The sequence below is a fragment of the Ictidomys tridecemlineatus genome, chromosome 6 (assembly GCF_052094955.1).
Source record: "Ictidomys tridecemlineatus isolate mIctTri1 chromosome 6, mIctTri1.hap1, whole genome shotgun sequence".
Taxonomy (NCBI): domain Eukaryota; kingdom Metazoa; phylum Chordata; class Mammalia; order Rodentia; family Sciuridae; genus Ictidomys; species Ictidomys tridecemlineatus.
The window spans coordinates 149,349,860-149,375,039 of NC_135482.1; the positions used below are offsets into that span (position 1 = coordinate 149,349,860).

Genomic DNA, 25,180 nt, shown 5'->3' on the forward strand with positions numbered 1-25,180 from the left:
TACATAGGTGACAGCAACACAACAAGACATGACACCAGGCAGCACAAGATAAACCACACATAAGAGGTAAAGTAGAAGGTGTCATCTGATGCGATTTGAGAGATTATAGATTATCAGAGACAATAAAGACTGGAGATCAGAGGGGGTAGTATTAGAATTCAATGCATAGATACAAATAAAACAACTAAAGGAATTATATCATTCCTAAAAGAATAGGCATATCCTACAGCACAGATTACTAGTAAGAGAAAACTATGCTCAAACTTTAGAATTTAAAATAAATTGAATCTTTTTTGGTTAGCTCAGTTTACTTTTAAAAAAAATAGTAATTTTAGAAGTCTGGACCCTTCACTTGGTACAAAATGGATAGTACTTATTAAAATGTAAGGTTTTCATGCAATAATTTCAACTATGACTACCTTTGAACATCTTCTAATATACTAATGAATATGGGTCATGGCTTTTACTGCTTCTGTGAATAGTTGCATAGCAAGAGTAAGAATAAATGCTTTATACCTTATAAGCAAAAATCTTAGAAACAAAATACCTTGTTTTCTCTAAAAAGAGAACTGAATAGGTTTTAAAGATATTTTTGAGAAATAATATCAGTAAAAATGAAGTATCTTATAATTCCCTTCAGTTCCTTGTGTTAACATTGGAATGCTGCCTGTGTCTCCAGCATTCAGTTTTAAAATCAACAGTGCTGTAGACTGAAGCTGGGAGTTAAATCAGAGGACTTGGACTGGGGACATAGCTTTGCCCTAACTTAACTGATGTCAGGGCAAGTGTCTAAACCCCTCATAACTCCCTCCCTAGTCAGTGAGCTGGAGAGAATGAAGTTCATTCTTCATTAGGCCACATTATGATTCATGTTAAAGCACTATGTACAGATGTGGCATTTGTAAGTGCTCAAACATGTTAGTATAATTTTAATAAACTTGCAAATATTATTAATAAGATGGCAAGAAAGTGAATACAATTTTGTTACAATTGTATTTTGTTAAATCTGAGCTCTATATTCGTGGACTGTGCTTTAGTTCAAAATTTTCTTGTTTTTCATATGTATCTAGTATGTCTCATAGTAAACCTGGACAGAGAAGTGACTGCCCCTACTAATATTTGGTAAATAGAACTATAAATCTGTAAGAACAACATTTGTACAGACAGAGGACATTATAGAAATAAAATAATTCATATCAGAACCTTGAGGGTTTCTTATCAAATAGAAAACTGCAGAACATGTCACTCTTGTGTTCCATGCCAACAGCCTTTTCATGTCATGAGATTCCATTAATTGCAAAGACTTCTAGATTCCATTAATCATAATGGTTTATTTTTCCTCTTCCAAATAGAATATGAGTCACAGAAGTAGAATTGACAAACATATTAATATCAGACATAACTTATAAAAGAAATCACTATGTGCCATATGTAATTATTCAAGGTACTATAAAGCCCACTAACTGTCTGACCTCTAGTGGCTGTAGCTTACAGCTGCATCTCATTTGATGGTGTTTTTTTTAAAAAAAAAAAAAAAAAAAAAAAACGGAGACTAAGGAAAGCATCTCAGATCCTAATAATAAAGCTCTGTAAGTATATAATTAACTTCCCTGAATTTTCACTATTCTAATTGTTGGGGTGCTATTTCAGAAGACAGAGTCCTGAACTAGCTTTGTTACTGAGTACAGGTGCTTAAAATGTATCAGCAGACCCTGCCTTGAGTCTGTAGCCAAGCAATGTCCACAATGTCTCAGAGCCAGCTCCCAGAATCAGTGCTCAGCTATATTTCACAGGCTCGTATGAAATGTCTTTAAAACATTAAGAGAATTCCTATGTGTGATATGCATTTTATTAAGTATATGCATAATCTTTCATAATGTGTAGATGTGTGTGGGTGTATTGAATATTTTCCCGTTGATGGCACTACTGTCCCTCATGCTTTATCATGTTTTTGAGAAAGGCCTATCTGAGTTAGAGTGTTATGTATGACCAAGAAACAGATTGGAATTGACCATCAATTTTGGGACATAAACCTTCTGATTAATCTGAACCACTAAACTTATATAATGCCCCATTGAAGAAGACTAAGGAAATGTATATTTATGAAAAAGAATATTTAATATTTTCCTTTGTCTTTAACATAAACCATATAGGAATTTTTGGTGTAATTTTTTTCTTTTTATATCTCATTTAACAGAACTCTAACTTACCTCAGTAGTCTAATGAACTGTGAATTGCTACACTATGGCTAGTATAGGTCTCCAATATGTTTTCAGAATTTCAAATACCATGTGGATTATAAAGTTCCATATGCTCCAAGGCCTTTTAGCTGATGCTTATAGCTCTTTTAAGAGGAAGAATGAAGAATGGAGCAAGGAATAATCACCTCATCTTGCCTCCTGGTAATTTCTCCTGTGGCCAGCACCCTCTAGCTTTCCAAGAGTCCTGTAACACTCGTTTCTTTTTTTCTGCCCACTGTACAGTACATTTCTACTGCTGTGTTTTGTGTTACCATAGAGACAGGAGGTGCTCCAAAGCCCCAGGAAGACGAGTGGAAGCAGGTCTTTGAGTTAACAGTCCCTGCTGAGGAGAGGAGCCCGAGGCAGGAATCTATAGCAGTAAACGGAAAGAGGGAATTGTGTGGTCCGATCCATTTGTGTCTCCACAGAGTCCCAGGAAGCACAGGCTCAGCCAAGGCAGCATTAAAAATGAGTTGTTTACAGAAACCAATTTTTCAGAAATCTCAGTGCAGCCTGGGGTTTCATAGAAACCAAACTTAGTGTTTTATTTGCAAGAAAATAACTGGTGACATTGACCTATTCCTTTTACTGTTTTCATCATTAAAAGGGAAAAGCTTCTAAGAAAGGTTCTCTTTGCCTGACTTATTTTGAGGATCAAAAATCTCACCTTTAAAATGAAGGTCGATATTCTTTCGTCCAGCCAAAACCAGCAGAAGCGACTCTGCACCCGGCTCCAGGTCACTGATCTAAACATACTAGTTCTAGAAATGAGTAGTATATATTTACCCTCAATTGTCATGCACTCCTTCCATATTTTAGATTACTTAAAGCTTTTTAACATTTCTCTGGATGTACCAAATTGTTATATTTCCTACTATGTTATTTTAACTCATGCCATATTTTTATTTAGGAGAATGCTACTGAAGATTTTTTGAAATATTTTTTTAGTTGCAGTTGGACATAATACCTTTATTTTATTTATTTAAATGTGGTGCTGAGGATTGAACCCAGGACCTCGCACGTGCTAGACAAGCACTTGACCACTGAGCCACAACCCCAGCCTTGAAGATTTTTAAATAATATTTTTTCTCTTGTTTTTTTCCCCTGAGATATAATGTAAGGCCTGTAATGTAATGTAAGGGGGGAAGAATATAAAGATGAAATTTTTAATAAGCAATAGATGTTCTGTCAAATACCCTTTGAAACCATTCTCTCTTTTAGAGTAGGAGAAGATCCATCCTCAAAGTATTTGTTAGATTTCTGTCATAGATCTTGTAGTCTAGGCAGGGAACAAATTCAGAGAAATTCAGAACGCCTCAACATTGCTTCCAAAGTTACCTGTGTACTTTGGAACCAGCTACAAAAATGTCTTTTGGAGGAATAAGACCAGTATCTACCAATTTGTAAATAGATTAATGTCCTCTGAGGTACTCACTTGCTTCAAACTGCCAGTGGGAGGCAGTAGTGTACTAGCCTGAGCTACACTCTTTAAGGTAACATCTATGACTCATGCCAGATTCCTTTATTTCATTCATTTTCTAGAAATACACGAAACTAAAATCTTAGAAATAGTTTCAGATTTCATAATGAGAAATTGGTACCATCAATCCAGGACAAGAGAATGTTGCTATGTCATGATAGAATAGTCTATCGGCTTCTACCAGTGGCAACCCCATGAACTTCACCCAATATGTGTAGGTCCTGATCCAATATGAATAGAAGAATGGCATGGAATAAAGGCCAACCTTGTTTGAGGAAGGAACACGATGATGTCATCACATTAGAGCCCTCTGATTTTCATGATTTACAAAAACATCATACAGAACTATGAAGTAAAGATAGAAAAATCTCTGAATGGTAACATTGTTTCCCTGTTCTCAGGGGACTGGATAAACATGTCAGAACATAACAATAGTAGCTGTAGGCTTGTCATTATTAGAATTCAAGTGTCATGAGTATATTTTTAATCTTTGGCCATTTTCTATTTTGCCATTCACAAAATCCAAATTACCTAGAAATGTATAACTGTTCCTCCTTTATATAAACAAAATCACAATGAATGCTAATATTGGAACACTGCATTCTTTCACTTGGTTCTTTTTCCTTCTATAATATATGATTTCACTAAAGGGTTTTCTTCATTTATTGACTAATCTCAGTAGGTTATATATTGGAGAATTGTTCTCCCCCAGCCTTAGGGTATGTTTATATCTACAACTTATGAAGTTCAAACAGCACTTTTTTTTTGGTACCAAGGATTGAACCCAAGGGGTGCTTAACCACTAACCTACATCCCCAGCACTTTTTTTATATTTTATTTAGAGAAAGGGTCCAAGTTGCTTACGGTCATGCTAAGTTGCTGAGGCTGGCTTTGAACTCAAAATGCTCCTGCCTCAGCCTCCCAAGCTACTAGGATTACAGGCATGGTTCACCACGCCCAGCTACAGGATATAATACGTTATTTATTTGATGACTAACCATAATCAGTGTACAGTCTATGAATAGAACAAAGCCAAATTTACTACTGATCCATACAATTGTCAAATTCAGACTCTTTTAGTAACTTTGGTTCTAGCCAGGTGAACTAATATCTCCATATACACATTTATAATTTATTTATAAGTCTAAGAAATAGACAATACTAATTTTCATTAGTATATAGATTATTATAATTTGAACTTTAAAGTTTAGAAATTGTTTATTTTTGTCATAACTGCTAAATTCTTTTTAATAGTAATTAATAGTACAAACTAAACTGGAGATAAAAGTTTTCAAAACAACCCCAGAAACATTAAGAATTAATGGCACTGTTGTAAACTCCAGGTTCTAGACCTGTGCTTCCCTATATAGTAGCTACTAGCCAAAAGTGGCTCTTAAATTCTTGAAATATAACTACTCAGAATTAAAGTGTGTTACAGATACAAAATATATACTTGATTTTGAAAGGCTAAAGATTTCATTCATATTGGGTTTTTTTTTTTGCTTAGATGTAGAAATAATTGTCAATAGGTTAAATATAATACAATATTAAAATTAATTTCACCTAATTTTATTCAATATTTAATGTGGCTTCTAAATTTTTATATTGCACATAGTCCACTTTTTTCTTTATATATAACAGCGGAATGCATTACAATTCTTACATATATAGAGTATATGGAAATTTTTTAAAGGTTGTACTCAAAACAAGTATATGTTTAGAGAATCCTTTTGTGTTTATGTCAATAAATGCTTAATAAGTATGGGGATTTAATAACTATCTTTTAGGGTTGTTGTAAAAATTTTAAAATAGTATATAAAGGATTTATGAGATATATAGTGTTTAATATCTTTACTGTCAAACCCTACCCTTGTGTTCTTGAAATACCAGATCAACCAATCGAATTATTTATTACCTGCTATTTACTACCTGACAGGCAATTTTAGAAATGTTTATTTAGTAGCTGCTAAGTTTCATAAGACAGCTGTCAAGAACAGTAGGACTGTAAACAGATGCTATTATTGGTTTAATATGAAGAAGATGCTGTTTTTGGATGTGAAAGTTCAGTTTGAAATGTTGTTATCAGAAGTAATGGTAGGTCATTTATGGTGAGATGTTTAGAGAAGCCAGGTGGACACCATTTTGAAGCTCTGTTGGCAGGGCTGGAAATGCAGATGTGGTATCTTCTTCCCAAAGGAAATGAAGTTCTAAGATCTTAGAGAATGTAAAAAGGGCAGAAAAATAGGCCAAGGATCTAAGAAATGGCCACACCAAGAGCTCTGGTTGGGAGCATTGATAAAGTAGAATAAATTTCCAAAGAGTAAGCATGGTAAAGGGCTATATCATGATAGAACAAGTTAACTAGGAGTCTGAGAACTTGCATTTTATCTCTGCTCTGCCTGAAAGTTGGTTGTTTCCTCAGCTTTATTTAAAACATGGTAAATATTCTCACATCACTTCTTTCACAAGAGAGTTATAAGAATCAAATGCATGGGTACGTCAAGAAAATGTTTGCAAACTATATATAAATGTTTATAATGGCAGTGCAGTTATTTGATATTATTAATTATATAATAGAATCTAAGTTGTGAATATTCTGCAATGAATCATGACACCAACTAGGTAGTGTTAAGCCAGATTTCACAAGTCATAGTCGTGCAAAAGACTAACCTCAGTTCAAATACCAGCAACAAATTTGGGGGTCACCAGGCAGCCTTCACTCCGACCAGCTGGCTACAAGTTCAGTGGTTCCTACCCCTCTCCATTTGAATAATATGCTAGAATGACAAGATTCAGGAAAGCCCAATACTTGCTAATACAGCTTAGTTATAGTACAAAGATACAAATCAGAACCGGCGAAAGGAAAAGACACTTGGATGCTTCATGCTGTCTTCTGGGGCACACCACCCTCTCAGCACAATGATGTGTGACAATACACAGTATTATCAGTCCTCCCTATCTATGGATTTCACATGCCAACTGCAGATTGAAAATATTTTTTTAAGTATGTATCTGTATTGAACATCTACGAACTTTTTAATTATTCTTTAAGCAGTACAATATAACTTTTTAGATAGCATTTACTTTGTAGTAGTTATTATACAGACATAATTTAAAGTACATGGAGAATGTGCACAGGTAACATGCAAATACTAAGCTATTTTATATAGGGGACTCAAGCTTTCTGAGACTTTGGGGTCCCAGCAGAGTTCTGTAACCAATGGCCTGTAGACACCAAGAGATAAGTATGCTGCTAACCAGGAAGTCTCACCTGAACTTCAGTGCCCTGAGTTTATATTAAAGCTTCATTACTTAGGCATTATTGATTTGCCACAAGATTAAATTCAAACTCCAGCCCCTTTCCACTCATTGGAGATCAAGTTGCTATCACTTGGCTCCAAACCTCAATCCTCTAAAGATATGATTTGTCTTTCTGGCTTGACCAGTCCCTACCTGATGTCATTCATTACCATTAACTATCTGTGGGCCCACCATGAGTTACCTAATTAGCACACCATCTAATTAGCAAACCATCAGTTTGTGTGTCAAACTGCAAGTCTGAGGGTCTCACCATGAGTAATAACAAAATTCCAAGGGTTTAGAGGCTATCTCGTAGGAACTAGGACAAAGGCCAACCAAATTTATTATTACACGCATTCCAAAATGTTACAGATGTCAAGTGAAAATGAAGTGGCATGAGGAAATTCTGTTGAATTTAGGAATTTTAGACTTTGGATAATTTATAGGAAGCAGTTCCAATAGAGGTATGATTAAAATTAAATTAAAATTGTTAAAAATTGAGTGGAGCCCAGCACTGGGATTACATACTTGTAATCCCAGTATGTAATCCCAGTGACTTGGGAAGCTGAGTCTAGAGCATTACAAGTTTAAGGCTAGCCTGGGCAATTTAGCCAGACCCTGTCTTAAAATAAAAAGCACTGTGAAGGTAGCTCAGTGGTAGAGCACCCCTAGGTTCAATCCCTAATACTGAGGAAGAAATAAACTGAGTAGAAAGATTTTTTTTAATGTGGAAAGATTTATATTATCACTGTCTTTACATCAGAGAGACTAGACCTGTCCTGTGCTCAAGTGCCTGAACCAAAAGGAGACTCAGGGCCCAACCAATATAGGAAATGGCAAAATGGCAGTGCTGTCTTCAAACTTGCAAAGGATAATGATACAGAACAAGTCTAAGTAGAAATTATATATATATAAAGGTTCTATCTTATCAATTATCTCCTGTACCCAGATATATTTTTGTTTAGTTGTTTTTGTTTTAAAATAACTGGTTTCAATAAAAGTTTCTTGGCACTCCTAAATGATTTTAACCATATACAAAATGCCCTTTTGCTCTTTTTATCACTTTTATATATTTTCAATACATAAGATAAAATAAACAGTAAAATGAAACCAAGGGAAGGCAATTATTTATAGCCTCAATAAATCAACAGTAAGGAAAACCACAGGGACATGGGCTGCTGGCGGCCAGCACTAACTTCAGTTATTGCATAGATTAAAAGCATATATTTGTCACACACTTTACTATCATATAGACCCTGTGGTGCTTTAAAAATTATATTTATGGGTTATTTTTGTCTTTCACCAAAGTAAAGCCATTGCTAGGTTGAAACAAAACAGCTACTTAGTAGGTCAAAGTAATAGTTAAAGAATTGTAAGAACAGACCAAATTTCAGGAAGACTAAAGAGATGCAATCATTGAGGACACCAGAGTTCTATATTCTTTCCCCGCATCAAGGCTGCCACAGACTCACCATTGACCACAAAAGGCAGGAGCTCAATTTTATTTTTCATCTGAGACTTGGCACTTCTAAGAAGCCAGTGCCCATTAGACCACAGTGTGCTGGGGGATCAATACTGACTTAAAGGGAAGAAGGCCTCTTTCTGAACCATCGCTGATCCTTCCTGCAGTGGAGAGGGTTCCCCCAAGGAACTCAGCTCAAGAAGCATAACAACTGCTAGCAGAAATATTTCCTCATTTAGATGCCAAGTTGCAAATTGTTTTTTCTGGTGGTGGTGGTGGTGGTTTTTTGGTTTGATTTGGGTTTTTTTTTTTTTTTTTCTCAGAATCTTTCCTAGTTTCTTGTCTTTTGTGCTACTCGAGAAACAACAGAAATGTTAGTGCAGGGTGGTAGAGGTTTTTTTGAACTTGCTCTGTCATCCAGATCTGAACTTTGCTAAATGTTATGTCATGGGACTCAACAATGGAGGTAGTTTATAGACTGGTTTTTAAGTCCAGTGGGATCAAAGAACTGTTCAACTTTTCATTCATTTTCAGGGGAGGGGCTTCGAATCATATGAAGCCTCCCTTAAAGTAAAATAGCATGTATTCTCATCCTGTTTATTTCCACAGAAACATAAATACAAGATATGTGGATTGAATTCCCTTACTGAATTGGTACTAAGAATAGCAGTTGGTTTGTTGCCTATTGATACTACAGTCACCAGTGGCCCTGAATATTGGCAAGAGTCCTAGATATATCATACGCAAACATCACTTGTAATATCCTAAAGGGGAAGAAAACCGAGGGTTTGATTCATAAAATAGCACAAACATACTCCCTTTGGAGGATTAAGCAATCATCCTACTTTGACTTAATATTTTTAGTTTCCACTTTAAAATAGGTATCTATGAGTTGGAGAGAAAGAAATGCTTCTCTTTTAATTGATACCCCATACTTATTTTTCATTGTTTGCTTGTGTCCAAGCGGGTCATCTTGTAAACTATCTAACTTCATGTGTAAAGGATGAGCCCACTTACATCAAATGAGAATTTGTTGATGGCTCCAAACATGTATAAAAAGTTCTGTCCAATTTACAGGGTTGTCATCCTGTCTTGTTTGGAAGTCAACCATTTAGAAACAGTGCATCTGTTCATGTGGAATTTAGGTCTCTAGCACAGCCCACACAAAGCCACCAATCCAACACCTGCCCTTGAACCACCACTGCAATAAGATTTTTACATACGTGTGAACTTCTAACTTGGAGGCTTCTTTGTCTGAAATCATTTTCTCTAGTTATAGTGCGATAAGGTGACTATTCCAACCCAGCTTTGTTTATTTACTTTCCCATTTAAGATATGACTCCCTCAGTTCCATAGTTTTGGTCTCCAATGGCTGGGAACAAAGCAAAAAGAAGCTGAGGACCAGGATGGGGCTCTTTTGGTGTGCTGAGAGAGAAATGAATACTGGAAGTGAAAAATTGTTATCTAGGGACTTCTAACAGAGCTATAAACGCATCCTTTAAAAGACCCTGTGCATTGTCTTTTTAGTTCTTCAGTGGTCTCAGTAATGGCCTCTTTCCTTTTTATACTGTATTATCAGTTGCTTATCATGAAAGATTCTCCACCTGAAACCACAGAGGAGTTAAATACCATCTTAGTTATTCTCTCATCATTTTGTCCCTAAAGCAACCCCACAGCTATTTTGAGTTGCTCAAAAGGATAGAAATGCTGTTGCTTGCATTGGCCCACCTATTGTTATTCACCTAAGCCTCCAGAGAAGTTCAAAGACCAAACAGTAAAAGAAAAACTCAGGCTATGCTAGGCATTTCATCCTTGGATCTGGTACAGATCCAGTAACAGAGGACTAAGATGTCCAGATGGATATACAATCCTTGTTTTGGGCAACACACAGTTCATTAGTGACCTTAACAAGGACTGTTTGAGAAGACTAAAGTGTCAAATGCATGATTATAGTGGGTTCCAGAGAAAAATGGGAAGAGAGCAATTAATACAGTAAGCCTGGGCAATTCTTTCAAGATGTTTTACTTTAAAGGGAGCCAAGAACTGAGTTTGTAGCTGGAGCAGGATATGGAGGCAAATAGGGATTTTTTTCTCTCTCTCAAGTTTGGAGTTATCACAACACATTTGTATGCTAAGGGGATGATCAAGAGGAGAGATAAACCTTCACAATGCAGTAGGGAGGGCACAGCTGCCAGAGGGATATCTTGCAGTAGACAAGCCAGATTAGCATCTGTGTGAGGGGTCACTCTCAGAGGGGAGTACAGAAGGTTGGTCAGTCCTACTGTCGGGGAGAGGCAGAGGTAGACAACAGATTTTGTGGGGATCTGGGAGTTCTCTTCTGATTGCTATGACTGAGTTAAATGAGAATGCAGGAGGACATGTTGGAGGTTTGAAGAGATAGTAGAAGGTGTGAAATAGTTGTCTAGGAGAAAGGAAGAATGAATGGACTGGGGAATTGTAGTGGGATTCAGGTCTTGCTTGAAATTCATGGTCATGAATTTAAGTGAGAGCAGGACAGAAGAGAAGATATGTGTGACCTTGGGCATACTGTGAAAAGGTTGTTTACAAAGGTATACTATCTACTTTACAAAGTTAGTGTAAGGATTCAGTGTGTGAGAAAGTATTTCAAAGTATAAGTACAGGACATCATTATTATGAAACTTGGCTTTGCATTACTTAGCACTTTCCTTGGGCAAAAAGCTTTCCAGATTTAAGACAGACTCAATGTCTCTAGAGACAGCAGCTGGCTTCTGCCACTGACTTAGTTACTGGGTGTAAACAACTGACTTAACCTCCATTTGCTTTTACCCCTCAAACTATAAAATGAGGATGGTAATGCTTAAAGGGCAGTGAATGCTTTACAAGTTAAGAGTACCATATAAACACAAGCTATTCATAAGGTGGCATTAGCCCTCACCGTCACTGTCACTAGAAAGTCAGAGAGCCTCCAAATAAGCCCTAATCCTTGGGTGGGAGATGCCCCCCCCTTTGAAAGCTGTGAAAGAGGAAGGAAAGGAATCGCCATGTGGGTGCCATCTGCATTACTTCCTTTAATCCTTACAACTACTCTCTGAGATTATTAGAACCTAAGACTCAAAGGGGGTTGAGTTCCCCAGTAGAGTATGGATTTCATTGCAGGTTTACCTTAAAATCCCGGGTTCTTTTCACCTTGCCACATGTGGAATTGCGCTTGATTCTGTATATCCACAGAAGTTATGGGACTGAAAGCATACATTTTTTTCATATTCCAGACCTATATTTTAGCCAACCTAACCTGTTTGCAATCAGACATTTAACTAGTGTTGCCCAGTAGCAGAATAAACTGATTTGTTAGATATCCCATGATGGAGTAGTTGACAAGAAATGATAGGAACATTGGGGGAGGGGAAAAATAATTGCACTTAGCTACAAATGCACTTTGTTAAACACTCTTGGGATAGGATAGTAGGTGCTAGAAAAATTAATTCATATGGTCATGGGAACTGCTGAACTACCATGTCCACTCTGCCATTTCTTGCAATCTGTACATTATAAGCTGCAGCACATAAACTGCTCTAAGAGAAAATCACTGCTCTATTAGATTTTGATTTTTGAGTAACAATTGCCCACCTGATAGAGAAAGTGATAAGAAAAGTGTATTTATCTTCTTCCAACAGCTAAAAGGTGATCATACTTCTAAAATTTGTTGAGATTGTCCAAGAAACTGTGTAAAATACTCATCCATCACTGGAAGCCCCTGGTCAGGAAATGACAGTGCAGTAAATATCTTCAGCAGCCACCTTTTAATGTACAAGCTGTTTTCGGTTGGAATTTTCAGCACTCACATAAAACACACTGTCATGAGTGACTGCTTGTGCTCCAAAGTCATTACTATTGGGATAATGGAACATCTCTCAGCGAATAACCAAAAAACTTTAAATGTCATGTCAAGTTTGTCGAAGCTGTTTTCAAGCCCCATTCAAGGTTACATGAATATTGAAGGTATCTGCTTTTAAGAAATTTGAGTTGCATGAGAGAGATCACTCATAGGTTGTGCAATGTGAGATCAAGGTAATTAAAAGAAATTCTAGGCTAGGTCTCTTTGGGAAACTCAGTCAGCCAAGCCATTTAATCATTAGCTCTTGCAACTCTCTCCTTACTACCTTGGTACATCATTTCACCATCACTTTGGGTGTGTGTCAATGTGTACACATATTATAGATGTGCATATAGGACATAATTCTGGTTTGCTGGAAAGTTCTGCCTGCTAAATTTATTATTTGAGGGAAACAATGAATTTTAAAATTCTGATTAGAGGCTTTCTTCCTTGGTTTTCTTCAAAAAGAAAATTTCATTATTATTCAAATGGTATTTATCTTGGGCCAAAATGTGTCAGATAATAAACTCTTTATCCAATACACTTTTAGTGAGCAATTCCTTTGCACCAGGGCCATTCTAAGCACTGAGACTGCAGCAATATTTAAAAGAATGTTCCTGGTGTCTCAGAGCATAGTTCTAGTAAAGAGACAGACGGTATACAAGTAAACAAATATGACGTATCTCGTGGTCATGAGTTCTGGTAAGCAAAGGATGAGGGGCTACAGCAATGAAAAGGATATGTACAATTCTAGAGGAATGACTAGGGAAGGAGACTCCATTTAACTGATGTTTGAGCAGAAACCTACATGAAATAGGGGACCAAACCCTGATAATCTAGTGACAGGCATTTCAAGCCTAAAGGAAGGAGAAGGAAAGCTCTGGTGCTAATGAAGTGGTTTTCTATTATGTTGTTGTATATTCTTAACCTCTACATGTTTATTTTAAATTGAATATTTTTTAGTTTAGTCTAAGAGAACTTGCTTATTATGAATAATTATTTTACATTTATGTTTTACAATGTGCCTAGTCCTCGCTTATCACAGTGACAAGTTTTATGCTTCTTTCCTGTAGAAAATCAGAAAGTGCAGTTGACAGAAGGGTCACGTTCACACTACAGTATCAATTGCAACTCCACAAGGACTACAGTCGCCAAGGAGCTTAATTATAATCCAGACACTCGTACGTCTACAGAGAGGATCAAGGCAGTTGAGAAGAAGGAAGCCTGTAATGTAGAAAGCACCAGAAAAAAGGAAATGGAACTTCTTGGCTCTGTTTCTAAAAACGAATCAGTTCCCGAAGTTGAAGCCCTGCTGGCAAGATTACGAGCTTTATAAATTAAACTGGCAAAAAAATGATTAAGCCAAATATAAAGCCATGCTCTAAGCTATAACACTTGAAAAAATTGCTTTTATATAAGTGACTTTATATAGTTTTAAATTATGATATATATTAGAAAAATAAAGCTAAATACATTATTGCAATGCTTTTTCTATGTACTTGAAGTTTGGGCTTATTCAAGATTGTAATGTGCTTTAATGCTTTTTTTGTCTCCTGGTATTCATCTGTTCTATATTTGGTGGTTAAATTATACATATTGCTTTAGAGAGCAGGTAGGAGGCCATGTGTTCAGCAATGTGTCCTTAAGAAATACCATCTTTCTAAGTCACTGTAATTTTTACTATTTCAGCATTAATGAGTATCAAATCATCAATCTTGTTACACATGCATGTATATTTATATAGGCCTAGGTTTCTCCACTGTAACATCATGAATATTAACTGAATATATCACAACTATAAGGAAATGACTGGTAAACTCTTTATCATCATTGTTTAATTCATGTTAACTTGACCCTCTGAGGGACTCGTAAGCCAACTGAGTGCATTTCCAAAAATTATATGATAGAAATGTATGTATAATCTCTACAAAATGCCTCAGCTTTTGGATAAAGTGAAAATATACAGTATGACAGTGCTGACCAAAACTCTTGGTCTTAGCCAAGAGAACATTTTTTTTTCCCCAGTAATTATGACTATGGAATAAAATTACCATTTTGAAACTTCCAAAGCCACAAATTTTTGGATTCCTCTGAACACACTTGGAATTTCAATTTCTTTGATCTGACAATCAATAACTTTAACAAGGATCTGAATACATGTTTCAAGGAAAGTTTTAATATGCAAATGTTGCAATTGTACCTTATTTCAGCATCATTCCTTTGTTAATTCCATATCAAAGAAAATAAACTTGCTATTTGCACTAAATGAAAAAAATTGCTTTCTTCTCCCTCTCATTAACATATTCTGCAGTAAGCTGGAGATACAGTGCTACACAGGCCAAGCACCTCTTTTGCTTTATTACATGTAATAACTAAGTGACTGCTCTTTTACTTTCAGTAAAAAGCAGTTATATAGAACTAGTCTGTGAGGTCTACTGCCTTTTATTTCCTTGTTTAAGTTGCCACCTCCTTTCGTCTCCAAGTTAATAAAATTAATTAATTAGGACTATGAACCAGGCTCTGTTTATAGACGTGGGGGAACAAGTGTTATCCGTAGCCACTGTAGGAATAAATTTGCTGTATGTGTTGCTGAAATGTGAATCTTGCCCTCCAGTTGCAATTCCAATTTTCCTAAAAACAAATGTTTTTTTTTAAAAATCAAGAAAAGTGAAGGACATTTACATATTTAAGCGAGCAGAAGCCATAACATCAAGGAAGGATTGTTTTGATTAGGAAAGAATGAAAGAATTCTAACTATCTGTTCTCAACATGATTTTCTGAAGACTTGGGCTTCTCAGAAAGAAAATTTAAATTTATCCACATAGTTTGGGCAGGCCAGGTAGGGAGAAGCAGCCAGGCGAGTAAAGGGAAGTGAAGATGACACAGACTCCCAGGGGCAGAGAAAGACAGGAAGTCCAGCCCCAGAGCATCTGTCTAGACACAGGAGCTGAAGGACAATCTTCAAGCAGGAGGACCAGGAGCCCAAAGCTAGCAGAGCATCCACAGGACATGGCCTCCCTCTCTCTGAATGATAAGAGCTGGTTTTCAAGCAGGCCTGAACAGAAAGAAGGACCCATAGCTATGGAAAGCAAAACTTCAGTGAAAGAGGCTAGGTGCCAACTCAAGGAACAGATCATTCATTTTCTGTTGGAGATATTTCCTTAAGATATATCCCTTCAACAAAGGGCTAAGGGTATAATTAGGGTTTTAAAATTCATGGTATTCCTTTAGACAATTGTAGAGAAAACTATAACAATGACTTTTCATTCAAAGACAGACATGAAGGTACAGTTTTGTTTCTGAGCAAAAAAAAAAAAAAAAAAGTTCCTTTGGATTAGGTATGGTGGTTAATTTTATGGTCAATTAGACCAGGATAAAGGATACCCCAGATAACTGGCAAAATATTATTTCTAGGTAGATCTGTGAGGCTATATCTGGGAGAGATTATCACTGGAATCAGTAGACCAAGTAAAGATCACACTCACAGTACAGTGGGCATCATCCAGTTTGTTAAGAGCACAAATAGAAGGAAAAGCAAATTTCTTTCTCTGTTTATACTGGGGCATTCATCTGCTCCTGCTCATAAACATTAGCCCTCTTGTTCACAGGTCTTTGGGCTTAAATGAACTACACCACCAGCTTTTCCAGGCCTCCACCTTGCAAATATTGCCTGGTGGGACATCTCCACTGAGCCCATCACTAATAATAATAAATCATTCTACATATCTGTACATATTATATTGTTTGTTTTTCTGGAGAACCTTGACTTATACAGAAGGTAAATGTCCAACTCAAAAACATCTGATAGAGCTTAATAATCTTGACAAGGATATTCCTTCCAGGCCAGTGATAAACCCCAGATTATTCTCTCCTTATGGTGGTATAAAGAATTTAACTAGAACACACAGATAACTAAGCAATCACTGAGTTTTTATAAAATCATGAACCTACTCTAACAATTTTTTTCTAATGAAATGGTTAACTTAAAAACAATGGAAGCACTTACTTTATATGTGCCTTTTTATTTAACATATTTGAACAAGCTATGTCAAAAACACCTAGTGTTTTAACAAAATACTGTGTTGTCGTTAAAGGAATTAATCCTGTTATTTGTAACATGTTTGTGGTGGTCATCATGTTAAGTGAAATATACCAGGAACAGAAAGAAAATTATTATGTAATCATACTTGTAATGGAATCTAAAAACATTGATCTAACAGAAGATGAGAGTAGAATGGTGGTTACCATAGGCCCACAAGGGTGAGGTGGAAAGATGGGGAGAGGTTGATAAATGGGGACTCAGTTTCAGTTTAGAGAGAGAAATCCTGTTGTTCTATTGCACAGTAGGGTAACGGTGCACCTAGAAAAATGATGATGTACCATATATATATTTTTTTAAAAAAAAAAAAAGCTAGAAAAAAAGATTTTGAACGTTTTCACCACAAAGAAATAATAAATGTTTGAGGAGATAGATATACTTTCCCTGATTTGAACATTATACAATGTATGTATGTAGTAAAACATCACATGGACCCTCATGTATAATTTTTATGTGTCAATACCTAAATACCTAGTGTTTTTTAGGAAGTGAATATTTCTATAATTCAAATCAAAGTTTTTCTAATAAATTTAGAAAATTTAATTATTCATGCCAAGTTCCTCTGAAACTGTAGATATTGTACTATTTATTCAAAATGGGAATTATTAATGATTTGAAATGTTCATTTAGTTATAGATGATTATTTCCTGCATGATTCACTTTTATTTTAAAATATCATATTCCAATGTATATCTGCATTTACAAGTTAAAAACTAAATTGTTTTGGCTACAATGTACATCTGTGCTACATTCCACCAAATTAATTGCTCTTTTTTATACATAAACACATGAATTCCAGAAGCACATTTGACAATTACTCTCATGGCAAACTTTCTTTCAGACCAAGTGACTTCTAGAAAGTAATAGGTCCTAACATGTAAACTTCTAACTTGATAGAAAACCAAAAACAGGTGACATTTTTTTCTTCTTTCATATTAATTATTAAAAGTTTTGAGATCCAGGAATTGTAGCTGGCAGTGACCCAGCACTCATTTTTGGTGAATTGTTAAATAGTAGCTACTATGTGCCCTTGCCAGGCATGAGTGTTCTTAAAACATGACCCAGAGCCAAATTGTTCGACTGTTTTGGTCTAAGAGCCACTGTTTAGCAAAATGCATGCAGTTGCCAAAGAACCACAGAGATTGGATGGAATTTCAGAATTGAATCCAAATCTCCCCATAAAAGGCAAAAAATAGAACCTTAATCTATAAAAGCTCATTATTTCTAAACACACCTTTGCCTTTGAAAGTGGGTATGAGGAGAATGTTAAAACAAAAATGGGGGTAGGGTCTGGGATAGAACAAAAGCCAGCTGTGTCTTCTAATTAGGGTTTAACTGTAGAGGCCGTTAGTCTCCCACACAGCTAATTATATTTTAGTGTCATATTTTACTTCAGTAGCCTCCCTTTAGGCATGTGCAGTAACAAATACTTAAAAGGAAACTTGGTTTCTTGCAGGAAACCTTAAAATGATAGATATTTTCCCCCTCTATTATCCACTCTGAAACCCAACCAAAGCCCCAGATGTTGCCTCCTTACAAATTCACGTTACCAACCTTCCCCATATCCCCTAAAACTTACATAATATGCATTTCCTTATTTGAAATTTAATTTTTTAAGTTTATATACTATTTGTTATTTTTTTTAATTTGCTCTAATTAGTTAGACATGACAGTAGAGTGCATTTTGACAACACTATACACAAATGGATCGCAACTTCTCATTCCTCTGGCTATACATGGTGAAACCTAATTTTTTAAAGGCATTCTGATGATGGAATTGGAAACTAAATTTCTGGATTATCTCTTTGGGGCAGATTATCCATTTTATTTTACAACAACCTTTTAAAGTATTCCAGTAAGTATGTTAGTTTTTTTTTTACAGTATTTAAAGGTTCATATTTTACACTTTATGTAGCATTTTTATCTCATGTTATATTTGAACTAAAAACCTAAAAATTTCTCTCTTCCTAATTTTCTAATCTGGAGTTACTGGAACTTACTTTAAAGATGAATCTTCTACAAGAAAATCTAATCTTAATATAATCTGAGTAGGTGTGAATGTTATTCAATTATGAGATCTAAGCTGGATAGCTATAATAAAATAATTAGACTGAAATAAATATTCTGGTGAATTATTTCTTGAAAGCAGGTTTAAGTCCTCAGGTTTGTATATACCAGTTAATTTCTCCCCAAAGTACTTGTCTGCTTTCTCTTAGATTTAACTGGTTCTGATGTAATAGACCCATCTTTCCATCAAAAAACAAAAGGCTGACCATAATTGTTTAATGACATGTATATACAATACAATGAATACCTATAAAAGCAAATATAATTATAACATTAGTATAAAGAAATGTCTATTTACACATTGTAATTATTTCTTCTCAAACATCAATACATCTAAAGCATTCTCTATTAAAATACATCAAAACCAGGCAACAGATACTTACAACTTCATAATTAAGGTACCTAACCCATTGAGGAAGCTTGATTTTAAAACGGACTATTTCTTTCCTTGTTTCAGACACAAATACATGGCCCTTTCAATGCAAACCAACTAGATGTCTAATGAAAGCAAACAGGTGCCTCTCCAGCCTGAAGAAAATGACATTTGCTTTGGAGGGTGTCATCTTGAATCTTTCCCTTTCCTTAATGACCTAACAAGAGCCATTCTGATGATTGCAAGAGCCAAGACTGACATCCCACACCTGTGGCCTACCCAGAGCATAAGAGTCCAATTTGACTGTGATAATAAATAAAACCTTGTCATACTATTACAGGATGTTTGGCAAGGACAAGAATTAAGGCACCTTTATAACTCCCAAAGGAATCTGGTGATATTTCTAATGTGATCTCACACATCATTCTGTCCTGCCTGACCTTCCTTGTATCACCCTCCTGAATTATAGCCTGTATCAGCTACCTTCCTCCTGCCACAGCCTCTCCCCAAGAGAAAGAATGCTGAGCTGAAGAAAACAAGCCTGATTTAAAAAAAAAAAAAAAAACTTGGTAAAAAGTCAGTTATCCTGGAAGTCACTCCATATGTTCTCTGTGGAACATGTTTTCTGTGGAAATTTCTCCATTCAATTAAACGTTGTGCCTCACTTTATAAAATGAATACTGAAGGTGTCAAAGACCTCCTCCAAAAGTGTCCAGCCTCATTCCTTAATAACTTCTGGAGCCCAAAATGTTGAGGAAATACTCTGTATTCACAAGTCCAATTTACTACCCTTTTCTCCAATGATAAGTTCCTTTACCTTGACACGGACAGTTGTCTCTCAAGGACTTCATGAACCCACGGAAAAAGGAATCATTCTGAGGTTGTAATAGCTTCTGTCTTCCCTAGAGAAGCTTAACAACTTCTGTCTGATGAGTCAAAGGAAGGTACATTTATATGGGATTAGGCAGTCAAGACCCAGTCATGCATGAAGATAGTAGTGGCACATGGAAAAGCAGGCCTGCCTGGAGAGGCCAGATGTCCACAGGATAGCCTCCTTGAGGATGAACTTCTCTGGGCCCGCCTCAGGTGTTGCATGAGGAAGGCAAAGTGTGACTTTGGTGAGCCCTCATATTGTCTTGAAAAGTTGCACTTTTGCTGCTGCTATGGCTCCTCTTTCCCTGCTTCTGAGTCTCCCTGGAGTTCCTGAGGTAGAAGGTTACCCTTCCAAGGTAACCCCCCTTCCAAGGGGATATTGAATTTTAACTCCCACCTGACCTGTAAGAGTTGAAAGTCTCCTGGTAGAGAATTGGACAGCAACAAACTGAGCCTGGAAGTGCACCTCCCCCAGGGTGGTCCTGAGTGTGAATGTCCTTGTTACCACCACTCTGGGCTCCGAGAGGAGCTATTTCCCCTTGAAAGTCGAGGTCACTGCATGGACCAAAGATTCTCCAGTCACTCTTACAGAGGTGAGACAAGATGAGACCTTTAAAATACAAAGTTCTGAGTTAAGAAGTAGAGGAACTAATGGGGACAGCAAGAAACAGACATCTAAGCCAATGACAGTTCTCTCTCTCCACAGTAAACACAGCCCTCCCATCTCCAGAAACTGGCTGTGCAGCTGCTGGCAGTGTAGCAGACAATGGTGCTGACTAACGGCCATTCCTGAGGAACAATTCAGCCCTCCTACAGCTTCAGGTTTCTTACAGAAGAGCAAGGATTGATTCAGTCCCAGAATGATATTGTTCATATCCATGAGGACTGTTTGGGCATCTTGGCCTTTCCGAAACCTCAAGAATGAGGTGCTACTGCCTTGTCTGAATGGTCCAGTATTGTCAGCCATGCTAGAGTGACATGGGTCCTGGGTTTGACATCTTAGTTGCTCTGGATCCATGGTTCCTTTACTCTGAGTTGCATTAATCTAAACATTAACTGCTTTTGTAGAAGCCAAACTCAGGCTGGCCATGGTGGTACATCCCTGTAATCCCAGAGACTCAGCAGCCTGAGACAAGAGGATTGCAAGTTCAAGGTTAGCCACAGAAACTTAGCAAGACCCTAAACCACTGTATCAAAATAAAAAACAGAAAAGGGCTGGGATGAGACTCAGTGGTTAAGTGCCCCTGGGTATCAAACAAAAAGCAGCAGCCACACTCACCAGTGGGCCAATACAGCACACAGTCTGGAGGGTTTGGTGCGCACAGACACACAGATGGGAGTTTAGAGAGGATGGAAGAAAGAGCATGAGGTCAGAGGGTTTCGCTGCATGGTGTTAGAAGCTGGAGTCCCCAACAGTGAGGCTGGAAGCAATGGAGACACAAGTGTGTGTGTCTTCCAGAGGACTCGGGACTGGACAGCTGCCTGGCAGTCCTTAAAAGATTCATATAGAAAAGATAACGAACTTATTCTCTGTGTCTCCAGAGAATAGAGCTAAGGCCAACAGATAAAAATAGAATTTATATGGAAAAGCATTTAATGCAGAACTGCCCAGCAGTGAGAGAGGCTGTCCTTCAAGGTGATAAAGCCGTGGACTCTTTAGAACACAATCAAGGTCTTATAAGAAACACTGGAGCTTATCTAGCGGAACCCCTCCTCTATATCTTAAGGATGAAGTGACCAGACCTCAGCCAGATGCCATGTCTCCTTTCTCTGTCTACTGCCTCTCTCTCCGGGCAGCCTCCATCACCCAGTTACCTCAGCAAGAAGAGGCCTGACTGTGTGCAACATTTGGGAGATTTAAAAAAGGAATCTATTACTCAGGGGGTGAGCTTGGCATATTGGAGTTCTGAAGGACTTTATCACGTGTAGGATCTGTGTTCTGTGACTTTATGGAATCATAAGTGGGCACCCTATCCCTGGGGCTTATCACCCTCTTGCCTTCACATGCTCTGCTTATCTCTGAGGAACATAATAACTGTCTTGGTTTATTCATGTGCCTGCACTAGGTCTTGTAACTGAAATAAATCAGCCCTACCATACAAAGGAGTGGTCTAAAGTGGCAAAGCCTGGAAGATAGGGATCTGGGCTGGGGATGCTGCCTCAGTATGAGTGGTACATTGGCCCACTCCTAGCATATGGAAATGCAGTAAGAAATAGACATTTGATAACTCGGGCCATGCATATACATGCCGGGTACCCTTCTAAGTATGGCATGTGTCTCATCTCACTTTATAAAAAACAAATGGGAAGGAACATACTATTGGATCCTCATTTGACCAATGAAGATACTAATGTGCAGAGAAATAACTAACTCATGGTCACACATCTAGTAAAAAATGAATGAGATATAAAAAAAAAAAAACCTCCTGTTCTCAAACTCTAAGCCCTGTGATCTCACACTGTACCATCTCCCTGTGGACTAAATGACCTCTAAGAAGCACATCTGCCCTACCCAGGCCTCTGCATGCAGTTTTGCAGTTGTCCTTATAGATAGATGCTATGAATCTCCAAAATACTTACATACAAATACATTTCTCATTTGAATTCCCATCATTGCTGTATTTCTTTTATTACAGTATTGTCAGATAATCGCATGTATAAATTTAAGGTGAATAAGCTTCAACATGAACATTTGCCACCAGAGTTGGTCAAAATGACCAGCCGTTGACAGGAGTTTAGGGTCCTTGGAGATTGGTCCACCTCTCCTGTACTGCTCCCTCTAGGAAATGCTTTTCCTGCACAGACGAGCAGGTTGTCAAGCCCTCTGTGTTTGGAAGACTCGTGAGATTTCTCCAAGTATGGTATGTACAAGACGTGAGTTCTTCCCAAGCCGTTAGACTCTGCAAAATAACAATGTTCATCATTTTTGTTTTTCCCTTGGCCCACGGTTAGTTCCCTCCTATCTTTCTGAATTTCAGGGAAGACACGGCACAACACCTAAGTAGGAACTTTGACAAGCCTTATTATTTATATACTTTTTTCCCCAAAACAATCACTTTGTTTAAAATAGGCCTTTGAATAAGATCTAAAAATTACAGTACATTCTTTATAATTCAGAAAGTGTGAAATTTTAAGGAAAATAGTTCACTCATGAAATTATCTCTCACACCTTTACTAGTAGTTAGCTGAATATTTTGGAATAACATATTTGAGAAATTTCGGAATTTTGTCATTCGGATAAGAGGCAATTTATGCTCCAATCATACTGAAGACAAGAGATGTGTTGTGGATGATCTGAACTTGGTATAACCCTCTTAAAAGTGTGCTTTTTCCATTCCATAGACCAAGGTAGACAAATAAGCAGATTAATTTTTAAGAGAACTTAAAAATCAGATTTCCCCATTATTACAGGCACTAAAAGGTCTCAATCTGTCCACTCTTTTTGCTCCCACATTTTAATCCCTCCAAAGTAAAGTTGGAAGCTGCCAACATGATCCTTTGTACACACACTTGGCAGCAGATACGCACCTTATTGGATTTGCTTACTAAGAACAAAAACTGTGTTTTCCTAACCACCACTTTATTCATTGTCCTGTGTGACACTTGACATAAAGTAATAAAATGAACTACAACTGTGTCTGAAATAATTAATGAATGATGTGTTTAATAAAAGAAGACCAAAGAATCCATTAGATAATGATCTGGTTTGATTCTTTGACAACTCTTACCTTTTTGCTATGCTCCCTGCATACATGTAAATGTCATGATTAGACCCAGGAGCCCTATAACCCGTTCAGATGTCAGTCCTCACCATAAACCCATTCATTCAATAATGCCAGGTACTTAGCTAAATACTGGGAATGCAAAGCTCAACAAATGCAGCCCCCTGCCCTGGAGGGGACACAATCCAGCCAAGGAGACAAGCATAGGCTGAGTGTGTGTGGCACGGGAAGTACAGGCTTTGGGAGGAAAATGTCAGAGCAGCCAGCTGTGCTGATGGTAGTCAGGGGAGCTCTCCTGGGTGGCGACTTAGGTTGAAGCTGAGAGAATGGACAGAAGTAGGCAGATAGGGGCGTGAGGGGTGGGAGAACGCCAGGGAGAAGGAACAACACGTATGAGAGCTTTGGAGAAGAAAACAGCATGAATTTTTTGTTTGGTGACACAAAATAGGTCTGAGATTGAGGGTAGCTGCCCAGGCAGGCATAATGCTGCTTCTATCACACACAGACTCATACATTTTTCTTAAGCCATTGATTTTTTTTTTTTTTTGAGAGGGTTGTATACATGGTGCCAAGCCAACTACAAAAGGAAAATTACTAATAATTACTCACGGTATCAAACGTTCATCATAAAAATTTTCATCTTCATAAAAATACACATAATTAAATGAGGAGGCTTCAATTTTTTATTAGATGCATCAAGACTTCTATATGTAAGGTATTCCAAGGTGAACATCTGTTATATTAATTATTGCAAGAATTAGTCTGCACTAAATTATCTTGGTATTTAAGGCAAGCACATCACCTTCCTACTTGATACATTTTCAGTATATGCTTTCATGTGTTTATTTTAGAAAGTCACCACAGAGTGTGAGATTAAGTCTGTCACTCTAATTTTTAACACTGTGGTACAAAATGCCATTAGATCACCCACATCACTGTGGGATGTACATTCTTTGGAAATGATAGGAAGAATAAAGGCTATGTAAAAATAGCCACTCTGTCTGATATGTCAGATAACTTTCATTTCTCCATAGATGTATACTTTTATAAAAACTATTAACAGTGGTGTTTTGTTTAAGATCCATGCAGGCAAAGTTTTCTCCACTAGGGAGCTTCCCAGAGATAGTGATTTTCAAACAATAGCGCAAAAATGCATAGATCAGTGGACTAATTTATGCTACATCAATTTTACACACCCAGAAAGCGTGAAACTTTAATGTGATCTCACCAAAGTCAAATAAGCTAAACAGAAGTTACCAAAATGGGCCTAGCTCTTTTATCTAAACAAGCTTATGTCATGCTGGCTTTGAGAACATAACATTGTTCTGAAAGGGCAGGGTGGCCACGCTTCTCAATGCGTGTAATATGAGAGAGCAAAGAACTACAGAAGCATTCAAAGCACCATGTCTGGGACCCCAGGGTGACTATAATGTGAAGCTTCATTTCACTTCAGGGGTGAAGGACGAGAGGGGAAAAGACAACAAGTAAAAGTCACAAAGGAAATGATGGTGGGTGACACGGAGTTGTTAGGGCTGCTAGGGACTCAGCACTCAGACAGGTGTGGGTGCCTAGTGGACCACCTGACATTGGAAGGTTCAGGCCCAAGGAAAAGAGTAACAGAAATCTGAGCCCCTAGAGCTCTTGGTTATAGCATAGGGCCCTCTTCTTCCGTAGGGATATGAAGTAGGTCATTCGACATCTGAATTCC

General features: G+C 37.2%; 1 protein-coding gene and 1 long non-coding RNA gene across 6 annotated transcripts in view; one reads left to right on the forward strand and one right to left on the reverse strand.

Annotated features, from left to right (window-relative positions):
* The window catches only part of Diaph3 (diaphanous related formin 3), a 455,034-nt gene extending 438,156 nt beyond the window's left edge, over nucleotides 1-16,878 (forward strand). Inside the window, exon 28 of the mRNA XM_005338141.4 lies at nucleotides 13,412-16,878. Coding sequence (XP_005338198.1) covers nucleotides 13,412-13,674 — 263 coding nt within the window. The 3' untranslated portion in view covers nucleotides 13,675-16,878. The remainder of the gene's footprint in view (nucleotides 1-13,411) is intronic.
* The window catches only part of LOC110599471 (uncharacterized), a 101,891-nt gene that overhangs the window by 62,777 nt on the left and 13,934 nt on the right, over nucleotides 1-25,180 (reverse strand). For 4 of the 5 annotated variants that reach the window (XR_013423330.1, XR_013423331.1, XR_013423332.1 and 1 more), the window contains one exon: nucleotides 22,331-22,650. The exons of the other annotated variant lie outside the window; for it this stretch is intronic. This is a non-coding gene — a long non-coding RNA (uncharacterized LOC110599471). The remainder of the gene's footprint in view (nucleotides 1-22,330; nucleotides 22,651-25,180) is intronic. 5 annotated transcript variants of the gene reach the window in all.